Here is a 13,806-nt window from a genome sequence, read left to right as displayed (position 1 = left end):
GTTTCCAAAATGGGTCACTTGTTAGGGGTTTCTACTGTTTAGGCACATCAGGGGCTCTGCAAACGCAACGTGATGGCCACAGACCATTCCATCAAAGTCTGTATTTTGCAACGTCAATTCTTCCCTTCTGAGCCCCGACGTATGTTGTCTGCTAACGATTGGAGCTAATTTTCCATTCAAAAAGTCAAATGGCGCTCCTTTCCTTCCGAGCCCTGCCGGGCGCCCAAACAGTGGTTTACCCCCACATTTGAGGTATTGGTGTACTCAGGAGAATTTGCTCAACAAATTTTAGGATCCATTTTATCCTGTTGCCCATATTAAAATGAAAAAATTGAAACTAAAAGAAATTTTTTTGTGAAAAAAAAGTACTTTTTCATTTTTATGGATTAATTTGTGAAGCACCTGAGGGTTTAAAGTGCTCACTATGCATTTAGATAAGTTCCTTGGGGGGTCTAGTTTCCAAAATGGGGTCACTTGTGAGGGAGCTCTAATGTTTAGGCATATCAGGGGCTCTCCAAACGCGACATGGTGTCCGCTAACAATTGGAGCTAATTTTTCATTCAAAGAGTCAAATGACGCTCCTTCCCTTCCGAGCCTTGCCGTGTGCCCAAACAGTGGTTTACCCCCACATGTGAGGTATCGGTGTACTCAGAAGAAATTGCCCAACAAACTTTATGATCCATTTTATCCTGTTACCCATGTGAAAATGAAAAAATTAAGGCTAAAAGAACTTTTTTTTGAAAAAAAGTACTTTTTCATTTTTACGGAACAATTTGTGAAGCACCCGGGGGTTTAAAATGCTCACTATGCATCTAAGTAAGTTCCCTGGGGGGTCTAGTTTCCAAAATGGGGTAACTTGTGGGGAAGCTCCAATGTTTAGGCACACAGGAGCTCTCCAAACGTGACATGGTGTCCGCTAAAGATGGTAGCCAATTTTTTATTCAAAAAAATCAAATGGCGCTCCTTTCCTTCCGAGCCCTACTGTGTGCCCAAAGAGTGGTTCACCCCCACATATAGGGTATCGGCGTACTCAGGACAAATTGGACAACAACCTTCAGGGTTCATTTTCTCCTTTTGCCCTTGGGAAAATAAAAAAAATTGTTGTTAAAAGATCATTTTTGTGACTAAAAAGTTAAATGTTCATTTTTTCTTTCCATGTTGTTTCTGCTGCTGTGAAACACCTGAAGGGTTGATAAACTTCTTGAAAGTGGTTTTGAGCACCTTGATGGGTGCAGTTTTTAGAATGGTGGGTATTTTCAGCCATACAGACCCCTCAAACTGACTTCAAATGTGATGTGGTCCCTAAAAAAAATGGTTTTGTAAATTTTGTTGTAAAAATGAGAAATCGCTGGTCAAATTTTAATCATTATAACTTCCTAGCAAAAAAAAAAAATTGTTTCCAAAAGTGTGCGGATGTAAAGTAGACATGTGGGAAATGTAATTTATTAACTATATTGTGTCACATAACTCTCTGGTTTAACAGAATAAAAATTCAAAATTTGAAAATTGCTAAATTTTCACCAAATTTCTGATTTTTTCACAAATAAATGCAAAATTTATCGACCTAAATTTACTACTAACATGAAGCCCAATATGTCATGAAAAAAACAGTCTCAGAATCGCTAGGATCCGTTGAAGAGATCCTGAGTTATTACCTCATAAAGGGACACTGGTCTGAATTGCAAAAAATGGCCAGGTCATTCAGATCAAAATAGGCTGGGTCATGAAGGGGTTAAAGTTTACAAAAAGCCACCTTGGAGAAACACCAAACATGTGGAAGAAGGTGCTCTGGTCAGATGAAATCAAAATGAAACTTTTTGGCAACATTGTCAAATGATATTTTTGGCGTAAAGGCAACACAGCTCATCACCCTGAACATACCATCCCCACTGTCAAACATGGTGGTGGCAGCATCATGGTTTGGACCTGATTTTCTTCAGCAGGGATAGGGAAGATGGTTAAAATTGATGGGAAGATGGATGGAGCCAAATACACGACCATTCTTGAAGAAAACCTGTTGGAGTCTGCAAAAGACCTGAGACTGGGACGGAGATTTGTCTTCCAACAAGACAATGATCCCAAACATAAAGCAAAATCTACAATGGAATGATTCACAAACAAACGTATCCAGGTGTTAGAATGGCCAAGTCAAAGTCCAGACCTCAATCCAATCGAGAATCTTTGGAAAGAGCTGAAAACTGCTATTCACAAACGATCTCCATCAAACCTCACTGAGCTCGAGCTGTTTGCCAAGGAAGAATGGGCAAGAATTTCAGTCTCTCAATGTACAAAACTGATAGAGACATACCCCAAGCGACTTGCAGCTGTAATCACAGCAAAAGGTAGTGCAATAAAATATTAAGTTAAAGGGGCCGAATAATATTGCACGCCACACTTTTCAGTTTTTGAATTTCCACAAAATTTTAAAATAACCAACAAATTTTGTTTAACTTCACAATTGTGTTCCACTTGTTGATTCTTCACCAAAAAGTTACATTTGTTATCTTTATGGTTGAAGCATGATATGTGGGAAAAGGTTGAAAGGTTCCTGGGAGATGAATATTTTTGCAAGGCACTGTGTATATATATATATATATATATATATATATATATCACCTTGTTGAAAATATGGGGCTGAAATATCGGCTGGTTGTATAAGCACTACTACAACCACCACCGATAATTTTGTAAAATTACGGTAGTATTAGCATGTACTGACTGTGGTGGTGTAGCATGCTGAGGGTTCAGAGAGCTGGACCTGCAGCACGGCAGGATTTATGCTGATATCAATGTTATGGTATGCTGTGGACCCCTGGCTGACACGCTGATATGAAGCAAATGAGAAAAATACATTTGTTAATTGAGCACTTGTGTTTTCGGTGGTGATACACTAATATAGCCTTTTTTCTATTGATAAGTATTTATTGTTCCTCAACCATTTTTATGAAATGGGTTGTTACAAGGTGTACCTCTGTCGCACATGTGCTATACTCAAGTGCTACTACAGGAGACCCAAGCCTTAAGATGGGCCGTGGCCCGCGTCACTGTGGGCCGCTGCATTGTGCTTGCCCCCATGCTAAAATTTGACAGCCAACCCCTGTACATACACTATATGAAAAGACACATATGCATGTTTTTCTCAATATCTGACATGAAATCAAATATTTCACATTTTAGGTCATTCAGGATTACCATAATTATTAATATTTGCCAAATGGCACAATACTGAGAGAGAATGTTTTAAGGCATTTTTATTATTTACTGCAAAGTCAAAAGTTTACATTCACTAAGATTACTATGCTTTTAAACAATTATGGATTGCACATATCATGATGTCATGTGTTTGGAAGCTTTTAATAAGTTTTTTGCACCATCTGAGTTAATTAGGGACACACCTGTGGATGTATTTTAATGCACACCTGAAATACACTGCTTCTTTGTGTAGCATCATGGGAAAGTCTAAACGAATCAGCCAAGGTATCAGAAAGAGAATTGTGGACTTGCTCAAGTCTGGCTCATCCTTGGGTAGAAATTCAAGATACCTGAAGGTGCCTCGTTCATCTGTACAAACAATTATATGCAAATACAAACAAAATGGGAATGTCCAGCCATCATACTGCTCAGGATTGAGACATGTTCTTGTTCCAGAGATTAACGTACTTTGGTCCGAGATGTGCATATCAACCCAGGGACAAAAGCAAAAGACCTTGTCAAGATGATGGTAAGATTGTGTCAATATCCACAGTGAAATTGTCATGCTGGCTGAGGGAGAAGTAAGGTGCACAACAACGGAGCGAGGGATGGGGAAACCCCAGCACTAGGGAAGGGGGATTGGAGAATCCTAAGCAGATCTAACAACACCCTGTCTGCCCTAAACGTCCCTAAATAGGTTTGCCGAGCAGGAACCTAATCCCTGCCTTATTCTAGCGGTAGGCCCTGGATAGGAAGAGGATGGGAGATGCTAGTCAGCCACCACTACAACTAAAGACAGAGAGAGTGGACAAATGTGGGGATACACTTAGCTTGAGAAAACCACCGAGATATCACTCCAGCAATCCTTCAAGAGGCACCAAGAAGACACTAGCTGACGGCTTGTATTTCCACCGAGACAGAGGGAAATTGAGCTAACACCGGCACCATGCTGCAGAAACTGAATGTATTTAAACCTTTAGCAAAGGGGTGTTAATTAGCAGCAGAATGTGGCTGTAACTGCTGGGTCCTAGAGGGAGAAGGATATCACTCCATAACATGCAAAATCAAACAGGTCCTTGTAAAGCTAATTGCAATGACCATCTACAGCTGGATATAGGATGACTGTGTCATACTTTACGCACCCGTAACAGAAACTAATACTGTATCAACATGGGTTGAAAGGCCAGGTTGCCAGGAAGAAGTCATTACTCCAAAAGAAACATAAAAAAGCCAGATTAATGTTTGCAAATGCACACAGGAACAAATACCTTATTTTTTGGAGCCATGTCCTGTGGGCCGATAAAACTAAAATTGGAATTTTTGGGCATAATGACCATCGTTATGTTTAGAGGAAAAAGGGAGAAGGTTGTGTGATGTGCTGCTGCAGTGCAGTATGGAGCAATCTCCACCAGGGGGTGCTGGATAAGGAAAGGAGGCTGCACACACAGCACAGCTACACTGAACAACAACACAGGTGTCACAGGTAATGAAAGGGACATGAAACAAGCCAAGGTCATACACGGAGATAGCAGCACGGTACAGAAGGGGCGAGCAGAGAATCGTCGGGGGCAAGCAAGATGTCAGAACCTACCGGGAACGTGGTAACCAAAACGTGAGGCGTAAGACAGAGTCGGGGTACAGGCCAAAGGTCAGAACAAGTAACAAACGGGTGCAGTCAGTCAGAGGCAAAGAGGAACACTTAGAACAGGGATCCAGGTCAGGAGCTCAAACAGTGCAGGATGAACTTATAGCTGACACTGGCCCCCAGGCTGCAGAGGACTTAAATAGCACAGCCAGCTCCAGGGTGAGGCAGAGAGGATTAACTCCCACATGACCAGTCCAGAGACAAGAGAGCTGAACATAATCTCAGAACTGGATCATGACAGGTTGGACATCTAAGAACACCATCCTAATTGTGAAACATGGGGGTGGCAGCCTCATGTTGTGGGGTTGTTTTGCTGCAGGTGGGACTGGTGCACTTCACAAAATAGATGGTATCATAAGAAAAGAAGATTATGTGGCAATACTGAAGCAACATCTCAAGACATCAGTCAGGAAGTTAAAGCTTGGGCGGAAATGGGTCTTCCAAATGGACAATGACCCAAAGCATACTGCCTAAATGGTAACAAAGTGGCTTAAGGATAACAAAGTCAATGTTTTGGAGTGGCCATCACAAAACCCTGACCTCTTTCCTATTGAAAATTTATGTGCAAAGCTGAAAAGGCAGGTGTGAGCAAGGCGACCTACAAGCCAGGATCAGTTACACCAGTTTTGTCAGGAAGAATAGGCTCAAATTCTGACCAATTATTGTGAGAAGCTTGTGGAAGGATATCCGAAATGTTTGACCCAAGTCATTCAGTTTAAGGGTGATAGTACCAAATACTCTTGAAATGTATGTAAACTTTTGACTTTGCATTATTCTGGCATTTGGCAAACATTAAAAGTTATAGTAATCCTAACTGACCTAAAGCAGGAAAGGTTTATTCTGATTCCATGTCAGATATTGAGAAAAACATGCATATGTGTCTTTTTATATAGTGTACGTATTTTTCTAAAAATAAGTGTATACTACATGGTATATTTTTTATTCATTTATTTTTTGCTGTGTAGCTTTGTATGGATTAGCATACTGCCCACATATGACTGAATTAAACTTTTTTAGCATATGAAGGATTAACGGGGTGCTAATATATACATTCAGCATATACAGTGAAGAAAATAAATATTTGATCCCTTGCAGATTTTTGTAAGTTTGCACACTGACAAAGACGTGAACAGTCTGTAATATTAAAATTGAGAGATAGAATATCAAAAATAAAATCCAGAAAATCACATTGTATAAATTATATAAATGTATTTGCATTTTGCAGTGAGAAAAAACTATTTGATCCCTCTGGCAAACAAGACTTAATACTTGGTGGCAAAACCCTTGTTGGCAAACACAGCAGTCAGACGTTTTTTGTAGTTGATGATGAGGTTTGCGCACATGTCAGGAGGAATTTTGGTCCTCTACTCTTTGCTGATCATCTCTAAATCATTACGATTTTGAGGCTGTCGCTTGGCAACTCGGAGCTTCAACTCTCTCCATAAGTTTTCTATGGGATTAAGATTTGGAGACTGGCTAGGCCACTCCATGACATTAATGTGCTTCTTTTTGAGCCACTCCTTTGTTGCCTTGGCTGTATGTTTTGGGTCATTGTCTTGCTGGAAGATCCAGCCACGACCCATTTTTAATGGCCTGGCGGAGGGAAGGAAGTTGTCACTCAGGATTTTACGGTACATGGCTCCATCCATTCTCCCATTGATGCGGTGAAGTAGACCTGTGTCCTTAGCAGAGAAACACCCTGAAAACATAATGTTTCCACCTCCATGCTTGACAGTAGGGACGGTGTTCTTTGGGTCATAGGCAGCATTTCTCCTCCTCCAAACAGGGCGAGTTAAGTTAATGCAAAAGATCTCAATTTTTGTCTCATCTGACCACAGCACCTTCTACTAATCACTCATAGAATCATCCAGGTGTTCATTGGCAAACTTCAGTGGGGCCTGCACATGTGCCTTCTTGAGCATGGGGCCATTGCGGGCACTGCAGGATTTTAAACCTTTACGGCATAATGTGTTAGCAATGGTTTTCTTGGTGACTGTGGTCCCAGCTGCCTTGAGATCATTAAAAATTTCTCCCCGTGTAGTTTTAGGCTGATCTCTCATCTTCCTCATGATCAAGGATACCACACGAGGTGAGATTTTGCATGGTGCCCCAGATCGATGTCAATTGACAGTCTTTTTGTATTTCTTCCAATTTCACCAACAGTTGTCTCCTTCTCACCCACTGTCTTACTTATGATTTTGTAGCCCATTCCAGCTTTGTGCAGGACCAAAATTCCTCCTGACTTGTGCGCAACCCTCATCATCAACTATAAAAAAAAGTCTGACTGCTGTGCTTGCCAACAAGGGTTATGCCACCAAGTATTAAGTCTTGTTTGCCAGAGTGTTCAAATACTTATTTCTCACTGAAAAATGCAAATAAATGTATATAATTTACATAATGTGATTTTCTGGATTTTATTTTTGATATTCTATCTCTCAATGTTAAAATTAACCTACCCTTAAAATTATAGACTGTTCATGTCTTTGTCAGTGGGCAAACTTACAAAATCAGCAAGGGATCAAATAATTATTTCCTTCACTGTACACTGGGAGCTTTTGGAACATAGGGCAAGAACTTGATATGAACAGGCACTTCGAAATGAATAATTCCATCTTAGTGAGTTGAAATTGCTGAAGCCAGGCAATATTTTTGTTGACAAGTTATTATGTGCTTTAGAGAGGTTTGCATCTTATATTCAGTACCCCCCAGTACATCATATGTATCATTTCCATAGTATGCCACTACTCATTAGACTGAATGCAAAATAGAAAGTTCAGTACATAGTTTTATAAATACATAATCATTTTCAGGGTCCATTTGTTTAGTCATAACTTCAAATTGAATTAAACATTGAGATAAAAAATGACGTCTGCATACATTGAATAAAGTATAAGCATTTTTTATTATAACATATTGTATACAAAGCATTGTAATTTATGCAAACTTTCTTAAAGTATCCATTTATTTTGAAATATTTTATCAATAGAATTGGTTTACTGAATTCATAAATCTGTAAGAATAATTCTATAAAAAAACAATGTAAGGAACTGAACTTTGGCAAAGCAAAGTGGATATTCTGCATCCAACATTACATTTTATCTAAGAGGAACATTTTCAGACAATCATTTCCAATATAATACATGGATATGTGAAATCTAGATATTGGAGTATCTGCACAGATAAAATGAATACATGTAGGATTACAACATTATATGTACTGTATGTGTGGGTGTATGGGTGTATGTGTCCCCTAGTATAATACAATAACGAGTTCTAGGACAAAACAAAAGTGATTTTCCCTAGTTCAATTGCTGGCATATAGAAGTGGATTGCTTTGTTTTGCTTGATGTAATCCAGGTCTTCTTATTTCTTTTTTATCTGGCAATACAAAGTCATGGAGAAACCAAGGCCAAAGAGCTGTAGAAAAAAGAATATATAAAGATTTTACCAACATACTCATTACTGAAGTGCTCACAACCGGTGAAAAGCATCTGCCTTTTGAAGACATTTCAGCTTGCTAAAATGCATAAAGAAGAGGGTTTATTTTCATGTAACTAATGGAGTGATTTATTGTAAATAGGCCTGAGCTACTTGGATAGCGTTGGATGTCATGTAATGCAATGGCTGCAGCCTGTGAATTGCATAATGCGTGTAACTTAATGCAGATATGAAACAATACCCACCAGAAATAGGCGGGTGGATTCATGGGACTCCGGTCCATCGGCCAGGTCTGTGCGCTTTGACCACTGGGTGGGAGCTCTGCTAATCTCTTACCATCCAAGATCCCTTGCATGGTTTTGATTTGCCAGGCTGGCATAATGTCATCTATTCATCAAGCCGCAAATATGACGTTGTGTCAGCCATTCAATCAAAAGCTACGTCGGGAATCACAGATAGTAAGAAATTCACAATACTCCCGCCCAGTGGCCAGAGACTACTAACCTGGCTAATGGACTGGAGTCCCATGAATCGATCAGCTTATCCCTCATAACCCAAATGTGCAGTTAATATGACTATTCCGGCTTATACCACAAAACAATATCTATGGAGGATGATTATCTGCTATTATGCTACAGTTAAATGGTGCAGCATCAGTGGGGCCAAAGCTTCACCCACCAAAGGCCACACCATTGTGAAACAAAATCATGCTGCTATTGGCCATCATGATAGATGGAGTTTTGGCCACATGCTGCCGGCTGCACTATCTGTCCCTATCCTTACGGTTACTTAGTGTCAGCTGTGCGGCAGCTTTTGAAATCATCTCATTAGAGTAGATCTGTGATTACAATAAAGTTTAAACTGGCCCTCAGTTGGCACCTGAGCAGGAGCGGGCTCTCTGCCCCACTATATGAGTCATAACTGGCACAATACAATTAAAGAGAACCTGTTACCAGTTTTTTTCCGATGTAATCTACGGCCACCACCTTTTAGCCCCATGTGACAGCATTCTATAACGCCGCACATGTGACTCCAATTTCCCTTTAATACTCTATGCACAGACAACAGCAGCATCTCATCACTTACTTAACAAACTACCCAGTTGATAGAAGGAGATAGAGATGCTATGGGTCTTGTGAAATGGCTCCATTTAATTTTTTTTTCAAGCATTGTATTTTTTTCACCACTTAAATAAAAGAGAACCTATACATGTTTGGTGTGTATGAACTCGTAATGACCTGGAGAATCATAATGGCAGGTCAGTTTTAGCATTTAGAGAACATAGTATACAAAAACCACATTAAACTATTGTGGAATTGCATTTTTTTGTTTCAATGTCACCGCATTTTTACATTTTCCAGTGCATTATATGGTAAAATCAATGGTGTCATATGGATGGAAAAAAGGTATGGCTCTGGGAAGAAGGAGAGCAAAAAACAAAAACGTAAAAACTTAAAATCCCAAGGTCATGAAGGGGTTAAAATTTAAATTGCATAACAATACATTAGAAGTATGATTATCTAAAACTGTGCAGGTGAATCTTGAATTGCATAACAAGGAATGCAATTGTGAAGTGTTTTTTGTTCCTTTTGTTGGTCATGAATGACCATTATCCATTTAAAAAAAATTTTTTATCCAGATATTCAACACACAAAATAGTGGTTGGAACACAATCTCTCGGTCCTGGAGGCACCTGTGGTTGTATTGAAAGGACCTTTCTTGGTTCCATTTGCTTTTACAGTTGTATTGACTCTTCACAATAACCAAAATCTGAGGACACCTATATTATTAAACTCTTTGTGAAAAAAGCATTACGCCATGTGCCAAGTTCTAGTTTTCCTGAATGACTATTAGGAAAGTAAGGTCAGAGACAGACTGCCGTATTTATGGCGAAAATGGCTGTCGGCTCTCCTGACCTGAGCTTGGCAGCTGCACAGAAATACATCATACAGTCTTGCTCAGGTCAGGAGAGGTGCCAGGCAAGTCCATGCACTGCGATGCGATCATCTCAGGAGTTATACTGCAGTCTGGCTCAGCCCTTACAAGAAATTGCTAGACCTTTCAGTTCCCAAGGTTACACTTTGTTGTAACCCAATTTTAAATAAGTGTAAAAACCCTTTAACTGTTTCTTTAATGAACCATACAGCCATGAAAATTAATGTTGAGTTGTGACATAAAGCAAATCCAACTCAACTATACAGCAGCTTGGTGGCTCAGTGGTTAGCACTAGGGATGGGCAAACCCGAACTGTAAAGTTCTGGACCCGTACCGAACTCATAGTGTTCGGCCACAAGGTCCCGAACACGGGTTTCCATAGGAAACCCGTGTTACAGTTTGGGTCCAGATCGGGCCCAGGGCCTGTAAAAGAAAGCATAAAATTAATAATAAACATTATAAATATTATACTTACCTGTCCAGCGACGCATCCTCCCATCCTGCTGTCTCCCAGCCGCTTCTGCTTCCGGGGCCGCTCAGTACCATCCGGCAGTATTCACTGCACTCGGCAGTCTTCGGCTTTTTCCGGTAGTGTTTGTGTGGTGACATCACCACACGAACACTGCCGGAAAAAGCCGAAGACTGCCGAGTACAGTGAATACCGCTGGAAGGTAATAAGCTGCCCTGGAAGCAGATGCGGCCGGGAGACAGCGGGACAGGAGGACGCGTCGCTGGACAGGTAAACATAATTACAACTCTTATTATTAATTTTATGCATTCTTTTACAGCTCCCCCGCCCCATCCCATATTTGTAATGTCGAAGTTCGGGGTTCGGATGCAAGTTCGCGTCATCTCCGGCCCCGAAGTCGAACTTTACAAAAAGCTAGGGTGAACCCGCCGATCCCCGATCATCGGGGGGTTCGCCCATCACTAGTTAGCACTGTTGCTTTGCAGTGCTGGGGTCCTGTGTTCAAATCCTACCAAGGATGACATGTGAATGGATTTTGTATGTTTTATCCTTGTGTTTGCATGGGTTTCCTCTGGGTTCCTGGTTTCCTCCAGAGAACAATATATAAAAGCATTGTAATAAAACAATACTATAGTGATGATGTAATAATTTCAGATCCTCTAACATTACCTCTACAGCCGCCAGCCCAAAAGCAATTCCAATTATGATTATCAGATGGCTTTTGTAATAGTCAACAAATACGGAAGCACATGTCTGAAAGAAAACAAGTGTAACAAATGAATTGTTCATTAAAGGCTAGCAATAAAAATAATGTATACTTTTTAGTATTCTTCTCTATTGAAAAATACAAATATGTGACATGCATCATATATTGAAGCAATGCTACTGACTAAATGTACTAGAAGTATTCATAATCTCTTTAAGATAACAGAATTTGCTATTTTTAAGCTGCTATTAACATTTTTTTCTGAAACATATTATTTCCACTAAAAGAAGCTGTCACAAAGTATAAAATATATAAAACCGCAGCATTTGATAAATTAGGGACCAAAGTCATTTGTTGTCAACTGTTTCATGATGACTGCACATGAAGATATCTTAGCTTTAACTAGGACCAGGCTGTTAAAGACATGGCATAATGTCTTTAGTTGTATATCACACCTTAAATCATTGTAATTTCCTTACTCCCAACACCAAAATAACCAGCCTTTTTCAACAGATTTATAACAACAATTAGTCAAATTAGTTGGGATGAGCAAAAATGTTCATGTCGGTACGACCATAGCCCTTCTATAGAACCTTCCACTATCTGTGCCATCCATTAGTAGGCTTAGTGTGGTGCAAATAAGAGGTGCCAGGTATGTTGTAGATCAAAGGATATGGGAATGCCACAGGCTTTGATTCAACAAATAAAGGTAGCGTGGGGGAGCTGGAAGTATAGCTTATGAAGCTTTTTGCTCTTACAACATATACTCATTCCTCATACATATACCGTATTTTTCTGATGATAAATGCACCTTTTCACTCACAAATTTGGGAGGAAAAGGGGCGTGCGGCTTATAATCCGTATGTAGCTTGTCAGCGGTGGTGTCACAGGAGGCCGGCAGTGGCAGGAGTGTGGTGATGCTATAAGCCCAAGGCAGCAGGCTGGGAGGAGGGGGTGTCCCTGCAGTGGGCTTCAGGAAAATGTCCCTCGGAGATGAAGCATGCGCAGATTGAGATAGGAGCCGAGATAGCAATCTGCACAGGCATCGCCTCCAGTGGCAACTTTGTCAAAGCACACTGTAGGGAAATCAATGGAAAGTGCTTTGCACAAAAAGGAAAAAAAAAGGCATGAACCGCACCTCCAAAAATCTAAAGCCGCTAGGCAAAACTTTATATAACTGAATAAGAGGTTTTCAGTTTAACATTCTGATCAAACTGTCTAGCCCATTTTGGCTCTCACTGAAGAGCTGGAGGAAGGTGAGTTTCAGTGCTCCTTTCATTTTGGTGTTGGTGCTGTGTGGTGGCTATTGTTGCTGTGGCTTTGTGCTGGTGGGTCGGCACCGTCTGGAGTCATGGGGGCTCAGTCTTGCAGCATGGGTGCTGTGGGGCAACAGGCCATCTGCCCTGCTGGTGCATGGCCGCTGTGATGGTGGTCGCCGCTGTGATGGTGGTCGCCGCAAGGCTCCGCTCCATTAGGGCGGTAGGACCCACTACGAGGTTTGCCATGACATGGCAGTGGGCTTCATACAGTCTGATCAGAATGTTAAACTGAAAACCTCATATTCAGTTATATAAGTTTTTGCCTAGCGGCTTAAGATCAACTTATGATTTTTGGAGGTGCGGTTCATGCCTTTTTTTTCCTTTTTGTGCAAATCAATGGAAAGGGTAATCTGCTCACCACCAACATTATATAAAAGCACAGAGTATGCAGCCTCAAACCGCCGAGCTCGGTATCGGCAGCATCGCCCCACTTCTTCCACCGCCCTCCTTCAGCAGCGACCTTGCCACCTGGGACCCCTCCCCACCCACCGAAGCAGGCTTCCCTGTCAGCAAATTATCATAAAATTGGAATAGAAGATGCAGCACTATTTTATTTAAAAACATCTTTTTCTTATTTTCCTCCTCCAAATTTGAGGTGCGTATTATAGTCCAGTGCGTCTTATAGTCCGCAAATTACGGTATTTAAGGATTCTTTACATTCTTGTGCAGCTAGTGCATAAAAGAAACACTCTTACCTGCTTATAGAACCCCAAATTACATTTGTCTCCTTCAGTTGTTGGATTACATTTACAAGATTTTGGAGGAGTGTTTCCCCAGTCCTTAGGGCCATTAATAATACCACAGCATTTGCTCTAAGAAATAAAAAGATGGAAACATTTAACGGACTCTCACATAAATAAAACTGAAATTCTAAACAGATTTGTGACAGCAAATTTGTAAGTGCTGATTTCCAAGGCCAATAATTTATCGAAATGAGATGTCTAAAATTACAACTTAATGGCTGCTTACTTCCAAACACAGTGCCACACATATAATCTAACAATCATAGCAGCAAAGGGTGCAACTTCCACAGAGCCTGTTAATGCCAGACCTATTTTCAACTGGATATGTGTTCTCAGGCGTACCTCCAGTTGAAAACTGT

The 13,806-nt window shown here is 40.6% G+C and overlaps 1 protein-coding gene across 1 annotated transcript in view; it reads right to left on the bottom strand.

Annotated features, from left to right (window-relative positions):
• Window positions 1-7,720: 7,720 nt before the first annotated feature.
• Window positions 7,721-13,806, bottom strand: part of TSPAN8 (tetraspanin 8) — a 42,224-nt gene continuing 36,138 nt past the window's right edge. The window contains exons 6-8 of the mRNA XM_069764604.1: window positions 13,400-13,516; window positions 11,349-11,432; window positions 7,721-8,254 (exon numbers count right to left, since the gene is read on the bottom strand). Of these exons, the coding sequence (XP_069620705.1) occupies window positions 8,201-8,254; window positions 11,349-11,432; window positions 13,400-13,516 (255 nt within the window). The 3' untranslated portion in view covers window positions 7,721-8,200. The remainder of the gene's footprint in view (window positions 8,255-11,348; window positions 11,433-13,399; window positions 13,517-13,806) is intronic.

This window comes from Ranitomeya imitator, chromosome 4 (assembly GCF_032444005.1).
Source record: "Ranitomeya imitator isolate aRanImi1 chromosome 4, aRanImi1.pri, whole genome shotgun sequence".
Classification (NCBI taxonomy): Eukaryota; Metazoa; Chordata; class Amphibia; order Anura; family Dendrobatidae; genus Ranitomeya; species Ranitomeya imitator.
The sequence above is the reverse complement of the archived record's forward strand: the minus strand, read 5'-3'. Positions and strand labels throughout refer to the sequence as shown.